General features: G+C 42.6%; 1 protein-coding gene across 2 annotated transcripts in view; it reads left to right on the forward strand.

Moving 5' to 3' along the window:
* The window catches only part of wwc3 (WWC family member 3), a 54,347-nt gene that overhangs the window by 36,210 nt on the left and 5,360 nt on the right, over positions 1-12,777 (forward strand). For both annotated transcript variants that reach the window (XM_028444826.1, XM_028444827.1), the window contains exons 9-20: positions 1,120-1,365; positions 1,731-1,820; positions 1,907-2,499; positions 2,561-2,681; positions 5,462-5,542; positions 5,626-5,712; positions 7,174-7,369; positions 7,444-7,617; positions 11,010-11,110; positions 11,186-11,333; positions 11,416-11,580; positions 11,659-11,751. In XM_028444826.1, the coding sequence (XP_028300627.1) occupies positions 1,120-1,365; positions 1,731-1,820; positions 1,907-2,499; positions 2,561-2,681; positions 5,462-5,542; positions 5,626-5,712; positions 7,174-7,369; positions 7,444-7,617; positions 11,010-11,110; positions 11,186-11,333; positions 11,416-11,580; positions 11,659-11,751 (2,095 nt within the window). The remainder of the gene's footprint in view (positions 1-1,119; positions 1,366-1,730; positions 1,821-1,906; positions 2,500-2,560; positions 2,682-5,461; positions 5,543-5,625; positions 5,713-7,173; positions 7,370-7,443; positions 7,618-11,009; positions 11,111-11,185; positions 11,334-11,415; positions 11,581-11,658; positions 11,752-12,777) is intronic.

Raw genomic sequence — 12,777 nt, forward strand, 5'->3', positions numbered from 1 at the left:
AGAGGGAGGAGCTCACATTCTTATGTAGGGTAGGAGGAGCCAGGATTGTCAGGTGGAGGAGTTTCCCCCTTATGACTCATAAGGGGAAAAAAATCCAATGCGCCCGTTTGGAGCGGATTTTTTACAAAATGTAGAATAACAAGGGAGGGAGGAAACAGAACTTTTTCAACTTTGGCCCTCTGAATGAGGCTAAATGAATGTTTATCACTGTAGCAAAACCATTATAAAGATAATTTTTCATAATACTTCCCCTTTAACCCAACACCATCCATCCAACAAACCAACTCATGTTACAGTTGCTGGTTGATCAAAAGAAAAACTGACACCTGTACATCTTTGTTGGTCTTCAGGCTGTAAATTGTTCCCAATAATCCTCACTGCACAGTGCATAAAAAATGATCTGTGTGGCTAAAGAAGAACCTTGTTACTACAGTGAAGCCTGCCCGTGTAGGTCCACATTTATGTTTGAATATTCATACACTCCATCACAGTATCTGGCAACGTGCTGCTTAAACAACACTTTAAAAATACCTGTTTCTGAAAAATAAATCTGAGTAAAGGTGCGTTTACCACTTGTGAAATCCAGAGCAGAATTTCCTTTTATTTCTTTTATTTTTTTACTATGTGAATGATTAAATGTTTTAATTGTGATAAATGAAGCAGATCCCGCTGTCCAACACAAATGTTTCCCTCAGGAGACTAATAAACAAACTTTGACTTTGACACCAAAATTATTATTTACAATTTGATGTTTGACTTGATTTTAGCATAAACATAACCGGTGCGTACAGATGGTAAACTGTCACCGTAGATGTTGGCACGGTGTGAGCTAAGAGAGAGAGAGGGAGGTGCAGCAGGGATGGGAGGAATGATTTCTTTGACGTACTCCATGCTGCCATGTGCACACTCGGCTGTTTGCTCTGCAGAACGAATGCCAAGCACATTTGGCCCCGGCTGAGTTGACACAAATAAATGTTTGCGACCAAGCAGGCGTAGCGTGCACACCTCACACTCATCAGCTGTGCTCAGTGTGTCAGAGTCAGGTATGATGAGCTCTAATGTGCAAACCACGCTCATTAATCTTCCTGCTGTGTGTGTGTGTGTTTACCCCCATCTCAGGGTGCAGAGCATTCAACACCAGCTAGCACAGCTGGACAGTGAGAGCTGGTCTGGGCGAGCTGAGGCCGATCGCGACCGCGAATTCCTGCAGCTGCTGCGTGAGAAGGAGGCGCTGCTGCAGGAGATCATTGTGGTCAGTAAGCAGCAGCCACCGGAGACGCTGCTGCAGCTGGAGGAGGAGCGCTCCAGGCTGGAGGAGGAGGTGCAGAGGGCACACAGCTCCCAGAGCCAGGGGGCCAACCAGAGGTGAGGAGGATGGTGGTCTGTGAGTGAGACGACACTGTCATTGGTTCACAGTTGCAGTGTGAGGTTGGGAATAGATTTTGTTAGAATTCTTAAACATCATGAAAACATTCATAAAACTTTAATTCACCTTCCTGAAAATGTACGAGTCAGTTTTATTAAATTGTTCAATACATATTTTAAATATAAATAGAGAATAAAATGCAAGAGAACTCCTCACTATCTGAGATGATTGCAGATCTGATTATCAGAAGCTATTTTACATAAATTATATGTGGGAGTGTCCCTAATATTTACAGGTAATACATTCCAATAATGGGCCTCCCTCAGACAGAGCAGTGCTGATCTCTGGCTGCTCTATATTCCAGGATGCTCCAGCAGGAGAAGAGGAACGCTCTGCTGCGGCAGCTGGAGGAGGCCACGCGCATCACCACCTACCTCCACTCCCAGCTGAAGAGGTGCACAACACTCATTCATCAACATTTTACTCCTCTCTGCTGTGTCTCACTGCTTGTCCGGTCCTCTTCCTCCTCCTCTTCCTCAGCCTGTCGGCCAGCTCTCTGACGGTGTCGTCCAGCAGCAGTCGAGGATCTCTGGCTTCCAGTCGAGGCTCGTTGGCGTCGAGCCGCGGCTCACTGAGCTCCATCAGCTTCAGCGACATCTACGGCCTTCTACAGTATGAGCGACATGAGGGTGTCTCAGAGCCGCTCGACTCCCACCTTCGTTACCTGCTCCCCCCAGAGACCATGTCTAGAGACTGCTCTGTGTTTATCCCTGATGCTCTGACTCAGAGCAAATCCAAACATTCCCACGATACTCCACAGTCTCTAGCCTCGCTCTCCTCCCGCTCCTCGCTCTCCTCCTTGTCCCCACCCAGCTCCCCCATGGACACCCCCTACCACTCTGCCCCTCAGGACTGCCCCCTCACCCAGATGACAGAGGAGTACATGGAGCAGGCGGGCCGTGGCCTGCTGGAGGGGCTGCGGGCTCAGTCTCTGTCCCACTCCGCCATCCTGATGAGTGAGGATGCAGCCGGGCCCCCCCCTCCCCCTCCCCCTGCTGCTGCTGCTGCTGTGCATCAGCTGGATAGCAAGTTATACAGAGACAGCAGCGCTCAGGCACAGTTCACCTCCACAGGTAGAGGCTGAAAACGTCACCATTCCTTTAAGATCAGATTGACCCCTGCTTTCCTCTACAGGAGTGACCCTGAGGGGCCACAGCGCCAACAGGAGCGGACGCAGAGCACGGAGGGTGTCCGCAGGCGTCTCAGAAGATGCTCTGGCCACAGACAGTGGTGTGTTTGAAGCCTGGGGCAGGAGGTGAGAGGATGTGCCTTTACCAGGGTTGCAATTGATCACTAATTACAATTACAGTGCATTTATAATTATAATTTATAGTTAGGAATTATTAAAATATGTTTCATATCAAGCTTTCCCACATTTTATCATTTAATTGAAGGGCACACATACACAAAAAAGGCTCAGATGCCCACAACAGAAAGATTAAAATCTATATTTTCATTGATTAGGAAGCCTAACAAGCAGTGGCGGATGCTTTAAGACTACAAGGGAACCTCAGCTTCCCCTAAAATCAGTGGTCAAATATGTAGTGTTGTGTGTACATTTCATTGACTAAATATATGACAGAACACATGTATGTTTAGTTCAGAATCAGCTTCTTATAACAGGAAACTGACAGTGACAGCGTGACGTTCTTCATTCATTACCGCAGCGTCACAGTGTTAATAAACAGTGGTGAAGTTCAGCTTCAATTGACTTCAATGGGACAGGATTTAGGGGTTGATCCACTGCAGTCAAACTAGACTCTCATTGGATAAATGCTCGGTTATGACGCACTTAGTCCCGCCCATCGGACGCCGGGCTTCACAGGAGGTCTATGGAGCAGTGGGCTGGATCTGTCTGTTCCGGACGCTGGAATAATGGATGATGATTGGATGATCTGTCTCAGGCTAATTCAATTTTGATTGACAGCGAAATGAGCCAATCAGAGAGTATGACGTTGTAAGCACACAGGCGGGTTTTTCAAATATTTCAGTCCGTTGCTCTGTGTTGACACGGAGACGTTGCTGATCCTCTCATAGCGAATCAACTTCTGACAAACCTAGTGTCTGTTTTTGGTGTTTGTGGAGACTGTTACTGCTTGTGTTGTGAGACTTTTGACCAAACACTCACACTCCAGCGCGCAGCAGCTACGCGCGTGCGTGTGTGCGTGTGCGCGCGCGTGCGTGTGTGATAATCTACAAATAGTTGTTGACAACAAAATGTGAATTCTACTAGAATTCACATTTAAATAAACAGATACATTTTCTGAAGTAGGCAGAAAATGAGCTTCCCCTGCATGAAAGACCAGCAGCCGCCACTGCTAACAAGGTAACCAAGAGATGGGAAAGAAATTCAATGATATATATTTGTTTTTAGTGTATTTTACAGCTGATTTATGACCTGTTATCATAAGAGATGCTAACAGAAAGCTAACACAAGAGTATGGTTAACTTTCATTAGGTTCTTTATTTCAGGCTCAGTAATTGTGATTAATTGTAAATGAACTTCAGTAATTGAGAAGGTGATAGTAATTGACTTTCTGAGGATAAAGAAATAAGTATAGTTTAATCGTAATTAGAAAAAGTGCTGGTCCCTGTAATCATAATTGGATTGTAATTGAACAGGGGTAATTGAAAACGTAATTGTAACTGAAAAATGTAATTGACCCCAACCTTGGCCTTTACTGAACCAAAACACTGTGCTGTTGGCACCCCCCATTGGTAGAGCAGAGAACTGCAACAACAACAAAATAAAGCATCTCTACCTCACAGCTACTGTACATCGAAATGCAACAAACGGAGTAGAAATTAAATCAGGTTTTTAATGTAAACCAAGAAACTCACAAGTAGGATTTCATCAGAAAAAGTCATTTAGAATGAAAATACAAGGAGGTGTCACTTATGGATTATGATGTGCTTTGTTCTGACTCTTCCAATATACATTAAAGCAGTGGTTCCCAAATAGGAACAGGAGCACATTGCGGGGAGGACTCGGAAAGTTTTTTTTGTCAAATTCACCACAAACTAACAGTACTTACTATTGCTCAATAAAATACTATATTTTCTTGTAATTTATTGTAACAGGATTTTTTTTATGTTGTAGCCTGGCCATTTTTTCACTTATGGCAATAGGAGACAATAATTAGCTATATTTTACATAGGATACCGTATTTACTTACTATTGAAGTAATCACCTAAAAGTTCTAGTTTAGGTGAACTCCAATTTAAATTCCACTCATTGTTTTAAATTTGTAGATCAAGCCCAAGTGAACTAATGTTTGAGACACATTTAGGGGTTTAGGAGAGCCTGCACTTCCACAAATGAAAAAGCATATGAAATTATGGGGAGGGTACTTATGATAGGAAAAGGCGGTACACATGATTTAACAAAAAATGCAAATGGGGTACGTGAGACAAAAAAGAACCAGTGCAATAAAGCAAATACATTATAGGCAAAGTTGGAAAAGTTCCAACAATCTAAATATTTTTGTTCCATCTGTCAAAAATGTGCTTTGTAAATATAAAGAAGTTTCACAGCGTTGCCAAAGAAAGACGATCAAGTGTCTGTCACTATGAATTCTACCATAGATGAGAATGGTAATGAAAGATGGTGTTTGTTACTTTCTTCAGTCTTTGCAGGTTGGGCTACTTATAGGTAATGCTGGGATGTGTTAGAATGATGACTGAATTCATGTTTTTATTCTAGTAGTCCAGGAATTTTTGGTTCATTGAAGTGGGACAAGAGTTTGTTGATTCTAGTCTACTGTAAGAGGATAAATAAATTATGTAGTGGGAACCCCTAGCATACAGACGAGAAGTAAAATAATTTCTATTTGTTGGGTCAGAGTTTAGGATTGACACGGTTCATGTAGTTTTATTTACATCTTTGAGTAAGTAGACGTTTTCTAAATAATCCTATTCTAAAGAATTATTTTGTATTCATTCTTCTCATTTTTTGTTGGACTATCTGCAAATGAGCCAGTTTTTAATACACAAATGATTTCCAAGGAGCTGACCTGCGTTGTGCTTCTCCAACAGGCCAGAGGAGTTGGAGGAAATGTCTTACATTAAAGAGGTGACACCTGCGATAGAGCCCACACAGATCCAACTGGGGCTGCTGTGAGTAAACCTACGTCGTCTGTACATGGATGCAGATATCTCTACATCAACTCTGTACCATCCGTGTCTGTGTCTCGGCTCAGATGGGAGTCCAGCTGTCAGTCTCTACGTCTGCACCTGCTGCAGCTCAAGAACCTAAACAGATCCTTTATGAGAGATGGATACAAAGTGTGAGTACTTAAGATCTTTCTTTGTGCATTGGTCCACCTTTCCACACAATTGCCCTCATTTATCAACCATTCATACGTTCAGATCTGAGTGTACAAGTTACAATCAGATCACACGTCAGGTCTGACCTTGTGTACGCAAATCTGAGTGTGCAAATTTGTGCTGCAGCACAGCCAAATCTGACTGAGACTGATAATGAAATATTAAACAAACCTCAGCTATCATTTAAGCACAAGCAGACACACATTCAGAACAGATCAAAATGGATTATTAATACGAATTAAACAAAATTAAATGAATCTAAAAAGTTTTTTGGTTTTCCTCTCACAGAATATCTCATAAACCCGCCATCGTCCAATCAGGAGTGCATAGGTTCACCCAGTGCGCACGCACACACACATACGCATACATACATGGGACTTAGCCCTGCTATGCACGTTTTGGAGAATGAGGTGCTTTACGGAGGAAAAAGGACCTCATTCATGCTTTTAAATGTAAATAGTTCCTTGAATTTTTACAAATGCATTGCAGTAATGAGTAATGTGATGAATTATAGGTCAAATTGGCTGAAGGCATATTAAAAACAGATAAGGGACAACAGTTTTTTATTTATTTTTTCCTTTTAAAATTGGAGGAATTGGTAGGGCAACTTGAGGTGGGAGTGCCGCCCCCGTGCCACTACTTAGTAGCATAGGCGGTGGCCCCCTCCACCCCCAGCCCCACCATCCAGCCCCCCAAGGGTTGGGTATGGGTGTGTGGTTTACCAAGTGAGTGAGCCAGACCACCTGGGAGTGAAGTGAAGTGTCCATGTAGGGGGTCTGTCTGGTGTGAGCCCAGCCCGTCCACGCTTAGTCATTTTTAAGGCTTTTTTAAAACCGTTTTGATTGTTAATTTCTTTTAATGTTATATTTATTGCCTAAAGCGTGTGGACTGAGGCCGATATAAACGTCATATCCATGTGTGTCTCCGGGATCTCTGTTGTGAAGTTGCTCGCAGCGCACACAGGGGGGCAGACTTCATCTGCTTGGTATCAGAGCATTTAAATGAGCTTCCTAAATTCCAGTTTCCACACATTCAAAAAGCACATTTTTGTTTTGCTCCACCTCAGATGTGAGGATGCCGATTTCTTCTTTTCTTGTTTGAAAGTGGGCGTGGCCTCCGAAAAACAGGAGGATGTAACAAGTTAATGACGATCAAATTCAGCCGCCGCATTTATCAACACCCGATCATTTGTACACCGGGATTGGTCAAATACGAATGTTTCATTAATCAAACGTTGGTCCCGTCGTACGACCAAATGTGAAGTCAGATTTGCACCCGTTTTTACACATGGTTGATAAATAAGGGTCAATGAGAGGACACTGGGAGCATGTAATTGTCCCACATGTTTTTTATTCACCTGTGGATAACTGAAACACCTAACCTCAAGGTGCAGGTGAGACTCTTGTGTGTTTGTTTTCTAGGTATGTGAAGGTGCACCTGATTCCACTGGATGCGGGTAGGGCCTGTGCGTTTTACTGCTGTACAGCGTTGGAGCCTCAGACTCAGATGAGTTTTAACGAAGGATTCCGTATTCCCGTCCCCGCCAACGCCCTGGCTGTGTGTGCGCTGCAGCTGTCCGTGTGCTCTCTGGGACCTCAGGCTCAGGAGGAGCTGCTGGTCAGTCACTGGGATTCAGCAGCAGCCACAGGCTCATAATGAAGTGGCTGAATGTGTGTGTGGTGCTCCTGCAGGGCACGGCCCAGCTCAGCTTGGGAGACTGTGATGGAAGTGCAGAGATGGTTTACCATTGGCTGAAGGTCCAGATGAAAGGAGGGGCGGAGCCACAGAGACCTGAGCAGAAGAGCTTCAGTCATCGCAGACATCACACAGATGGACAGGATGAGGAGCAGAAGCCCAGGACTGTGGTAAAAACACAGCTAATCATACACTTGGTTATTACTTGTGTTTTTCCTCACTGTTTAATGCAGTTGGACAGGTTTCCTGTTTTAAGATTAATTAAATTCTTCGGTCACACTTTACTTAAAGGTATTTTGGACGATGTTTAGAAAAGAAACGCCCTCTCCAGTTTTTGAAAAAAAAAAAGCACATGCGCAACATACCTACGTGGGCGGGAGAGCGTGCATGAGCTCAGTCTTCCTCGTGCACAGCTCTGTTTACAAGTTGGTGTGGATATCGGTCATACAAGCTTACTGACCAAAAGAAGATTTACACTTTGCCCACTATGTCAGACTCGTCCCTGGTAAGTGAAAATACATTTTCAAAGGACCCGGTGCGCACTGGGCACGAGCATGTACGACGGCCTTACGTAAACATGATTGACAATTAGCAGGACCAGTAGTCTTGATGATCCGCCCGTAAGTTAAACATCGTAAACAATACCTTTAAGTTTCATACATAAGGCTGTCATTATTTGTCATTAGCATGAATAAGGTGTCATGAAGGCTGTCTTTAAAGTGTCATATGATAATAATGACAACGTAATGTATAAAACTTCAAGTAAATTGTTAAACCAATTCTTCTCAGAATATACACCATTTTATCTTCATTTTTCTGGCTGTTTGTAGGTTTAAAATTAAAGCCTATATTAGTATTTAATATTTAAGATATTTTTTATATATGTTTGATTTATACATACTTGCAAAATTGTGTTTCATTTATGAATCATATTTGTTTTTAATAAATGTCCTTTAATTTATTTGTATTGTTAGTTCTTCTGTGTTTCTTTCAAAGCTGTTGCTGTCAGGTGTTTTAATGTTTGAGTAATACATCTTTTTCATTTAATTTTATTTTTTCTAATGATGTATTTTATTCCGAACAGAGAAAATTGCAGTTATATTGCATACAAATTCTAAATAAACAAATAATTATGGTAAGTTTATCAACATGACAAAGTTAGGCATATTTAAAAACAATATTTAATATATTCTCACTCTGTACACACTCTGAGCCATTGTTTATTATAAAAATAGCTCAAATTGAGGCTTTTGACTGGGAAAGCTAAGCATGTCCTGTTACTGTTCATTGTGGAGTGGTTTTTATCTCCCAGCAGGTGGCAGTGTTGTCTATCAGATCGGTATCACTGAAGTCCCTCTTTGTTTAGTAAAAACTCCTCAATATCTATGTGTTTATTTATAGATGAACAGTAATGCCTGTTTGGAATAATGTTCTAACAACAGAAGGTATTCATAACTCATCAATACTGAGCAGCTCCCAACAGGACCATGACTGTAACCAGTAACTAAGTCTCTAGCATGCTACTTTTTAAACAAAGTAACTCAGTACGAGGCATCACTGAGTTAAATTTATGTAGATGAGTGAACTCATTAATTTTTGGCCGTAGTTCTATGTCTTTTATTTCTATAAACACACAGACATGTGACATGTTTTTTTACTCAAGATTAAATGTGCATCTTCACAGCGTGAGAGCTGAGATAAGTTCATTTACATGGAGGTATTTTCACTCTTTCTCTCTTATTCAACGAGTAAATTTGAGAATGCTGTAGTTAATGAAAAGGTACAGCTTAGATTGAAGCCAAAGGAGACCCAATGGAGACATCCAAAGGGATTCGAACATGTCACAACAGCAGCTGGATTTGAACTAGTGTTGTTCCGATACCTTTTTTTTTTTTTTGTCTGTTGCTAATACCGATACCCAGATGCATTGTATCAGCCAATATTGATACATGCCGATACAGTGTTTAAAAAAAATATATGACCTGTGTTTCACCAAAAAATCAGGTCCTCGAAATCGCTAACATTTTCTCTCATGAATAGGGACGATTGTTTGTTTTTCGGCAACATGAAAACAGAGCCCTGTGATTGGTTCAGAGCGGCAGCTCCGGGCCAATAGCGATAGCTTGCCTCGGCATGCACTAGACACGAAACCATACAAAAAAAACACAAGGCGCTGCGTTTAAAGAAGGGTTTGATGATGTAAGTGGCAACGGTGTGGTAATTAAGCAATATCACACGAGAGGGAGTGCTGTTATGAAATTTCAGCACTGGTGTTATTCAGTCATAGTCAGCATCATAACACAGAGATAATCACACCAGTGCTGATATTTCTGCACAACCTCAAGTGTGATATTGCTTTTATACAACAGTTCAACAAGCGCATTTTATTAGTTAACAGTAATAAGTGACAAGATATTAAGATTTGTGTTTCTTTAATATTTTGGCTACACCAACAAAATAAGTTCCACAAGTGGAGAACACACAGGCTACGTTCACACTGCAGGCAAATGCGACCAAAATCTGATCTTGTTGCCCATAAGGACCTGTATCTGATCTGTTCAAGACAGTCTGAACAACACAATTCAGACTTTAACGAACTCTGCATCATTGAAGCCATTGACATCCCTATCCAACCACTGTTGACTCCGACTCTGCATCCAAACAGTTCGTTGTAAAGATGTAGCAGCATCACACCAAATGGCTAGAGTGATAAACCTGGTTCTCTACTTTTCACTCTCCTTAAAGTTATGACGTTCTGACTTCTGATGGAAAGAACATTCCTCAGCGCGACACAGTCTTACACTAGACGCCTCCATATTTACTTCCATAAACACTGTACGTGCCTCTTTTGCGCAAGCAGGTCACTTCAGGGTCGCATTCCGTTCATAGTCCAAACTGATCGAAGACACATTTTATATGTAATATGAACAATCACTCAATGTTTTTGGAAAAATCAGAATTGTGCATTAAGACCTGCCGTGTAAACGTAGTAACAGTTTACTGCGGTGTGTAGCCCAAGATGTAATGGTAGTTTACGGTATTTAGATCAGCTGTACAGTGGAGTGATATGATCCATAAGAAGTCCCAGTGCTGTTATTGTTTTATATCAGCACTCATGGAATGTCTGTTGTCCAATCAAATTACTTGTATAATAGTCAGTACTTGCTGATACCAGCCTTTTGGTGCGTATCAGAATTGGCACAACATTAATTTTAACCCAGAGAAAGTTCAATAGTATGTGGGAGAAAACACAGCTTGTTCAAAGTGGATCACATGCTTTAAGGGAAGTAACAGTAGTGAAATAAAGGCTATTGATCTCGCAATCTTTTGTGTGCTAGATATTAATGTCAGAAATTAAAATCTGTGAATATTCTTCTAACTGATAAAACTGTTTCAGCTCTAGTTTTCTTGTTTCCTTCCTTAAGTCACTGTTTTTCTAACTGGTATTCCTTCAGAACCCACAATCCGCTCGTACTAACTAGGGTTTTAGTTTTTAATTTCTGAATGAAAAGATCAAAGCGTTTGAATGTGAAATAAATGTCTCTGTTGTGTGACTTTCCAGGACAGCATTTGCTCTCTGCTGACACGCTTCACGTCCAGCACCCACCAGGAGGAGCGCAGTGCGGAGAGGAAAGGGGAGCTGGGGGAGGTGTTGTCTGAGAGGTGAAAGATGCAGATCACGTGTGGAGTTTAAAATCCTCTTCCTGTTTTACCTGGAGTGTGTTTGTGTGTGTGCAGGAGCTGGCAGGCGGAATCGGTGGACAGCGGCTGCAGCAACAGCATGGCCTTCACAGCCACCTGCTCAGAGCGCCTGTGTGCTGAGGGCGTCTGCACCACCACTGGAGGGCGCTTTGAACAACCAATCAGCAGACACCCTGCTGTGAAAGTAAAGTCCACATTTCCACTTTGTCGTCTGATTGCAGAAGTATTTGTTGTTGAAATGCTGCCCTCACACGCACACACTGTAGGTGGAGAAGGCCACGATGACGGAGAGCCTCCACCCAGAGCCGATTCGAGTGCGACCCAAAGAAAGAGGGGGCCGCTGGGGCCACGCCTCTCCCTTCATGCGCGGGAGTACAATCGTGCGCTCTCAGACCTTCTCGCCTGGTGCTCGGAGTCAATACGTGTGCAGGGTGAGTCTGTGCTGGAAGTCTTTCACTGTCTTGATAAATAATCTCAGTTTGGATTCTGACTGTTTTCCTCGTGTGCAGTTGTACCGCAGTGACAGCGACAGCTCCACTCTGCCAAAGAAATCCCCTTTTATCAGAAACACGCTGGAGAGAAGAACAATGCGATATAAGCAGGTATAGTTGAACCACAGGACATTAAAGCAGAACTAAGTAAATTTTTCACCTTAATAAATTCTTCTCATAGTCCCTGTGAGGGTAATACAAGTGTTTATGGGGTGATTTGGGGGGTCTGTCATCTCTCCCTGCCGTCTCTGGCCAGAAAACAGCACTTGTATCTTTCCTGCCTCTGACTCGGTGGCAAGTCGTACTGCTTTACGGTATACAAACAAATGCTAGATTATGACCACCCCCACGGCTGCACACGGTAGAGGTTAGATCGGGCCCAAAAAAAACAGCCCGACCTGACCCATTAACTTAAATTGTAGGCCCGAGCCCAAAGCGAACCCGACGTAAATAATGATTTTATTGAATGCATTGCTGCTGGTAGATTAATAGCGCGGTGCCTGTTAACCACAGTTTTACAGACTTTAATGGAGGTCGTAGTAACACACCAAAAATAAACAATCAAACACACAAAGAACCGTCTTACACAGTCATACACTCACACTACCGTGGGGACAGAATTATTCACTTTTTTCCCCGTTTATGCCCGCCTTTTCCCCAGCCTTCCAGCCAATCAACACTCAGAACATGTGTAAACAAAGACACACATTGGCAGAGAAAGCTACACGTAACCATGATGCCTTCTCGGCCATGGGAAATCTCAGCATCAGTTAACCACTGAATACACACAAGTGGAACATAACTAGAACATAGAACACAGTCCGTTACAGCATTGCAGACCAGACTGGGCGACCCGTGCGTGGAGCGCAGACCTGACTGAAGCACGCAATCATTATTTCTTCCCTGTGCCCCAGCAGCAAGTGAGGAATGAGCAAAATCAGCAAATATGATTCAGCGAATGTGAACTAAACGCAACACAACGCCGTCAATATCCCGTCCCACTATTAGCAGAAATCACTTTAGAAATGATACCACAACAATATAGAAGTGATATAATATTAATGTAATAGAGATTTTTAAAAAAAAGTGAAAAATGAAGCCCGTCCCGACAGCTGAGCTGTAAAATGAGGTCAGAGC

Source organism: Gouania willdenowi, chromosome 4 (assembly GCF_900634775.1).
Source record: "Gouania willdenowi chromosome 4, fGouWil2.1, whole genome shotgun sequence".
Classification (NCBI taxonomy): Eukaryota; Metazoa; Chordata; class Actinopteri; order Blenniiformes; family Gobiesocidae; genus Gouania; species Gouania willdenowi.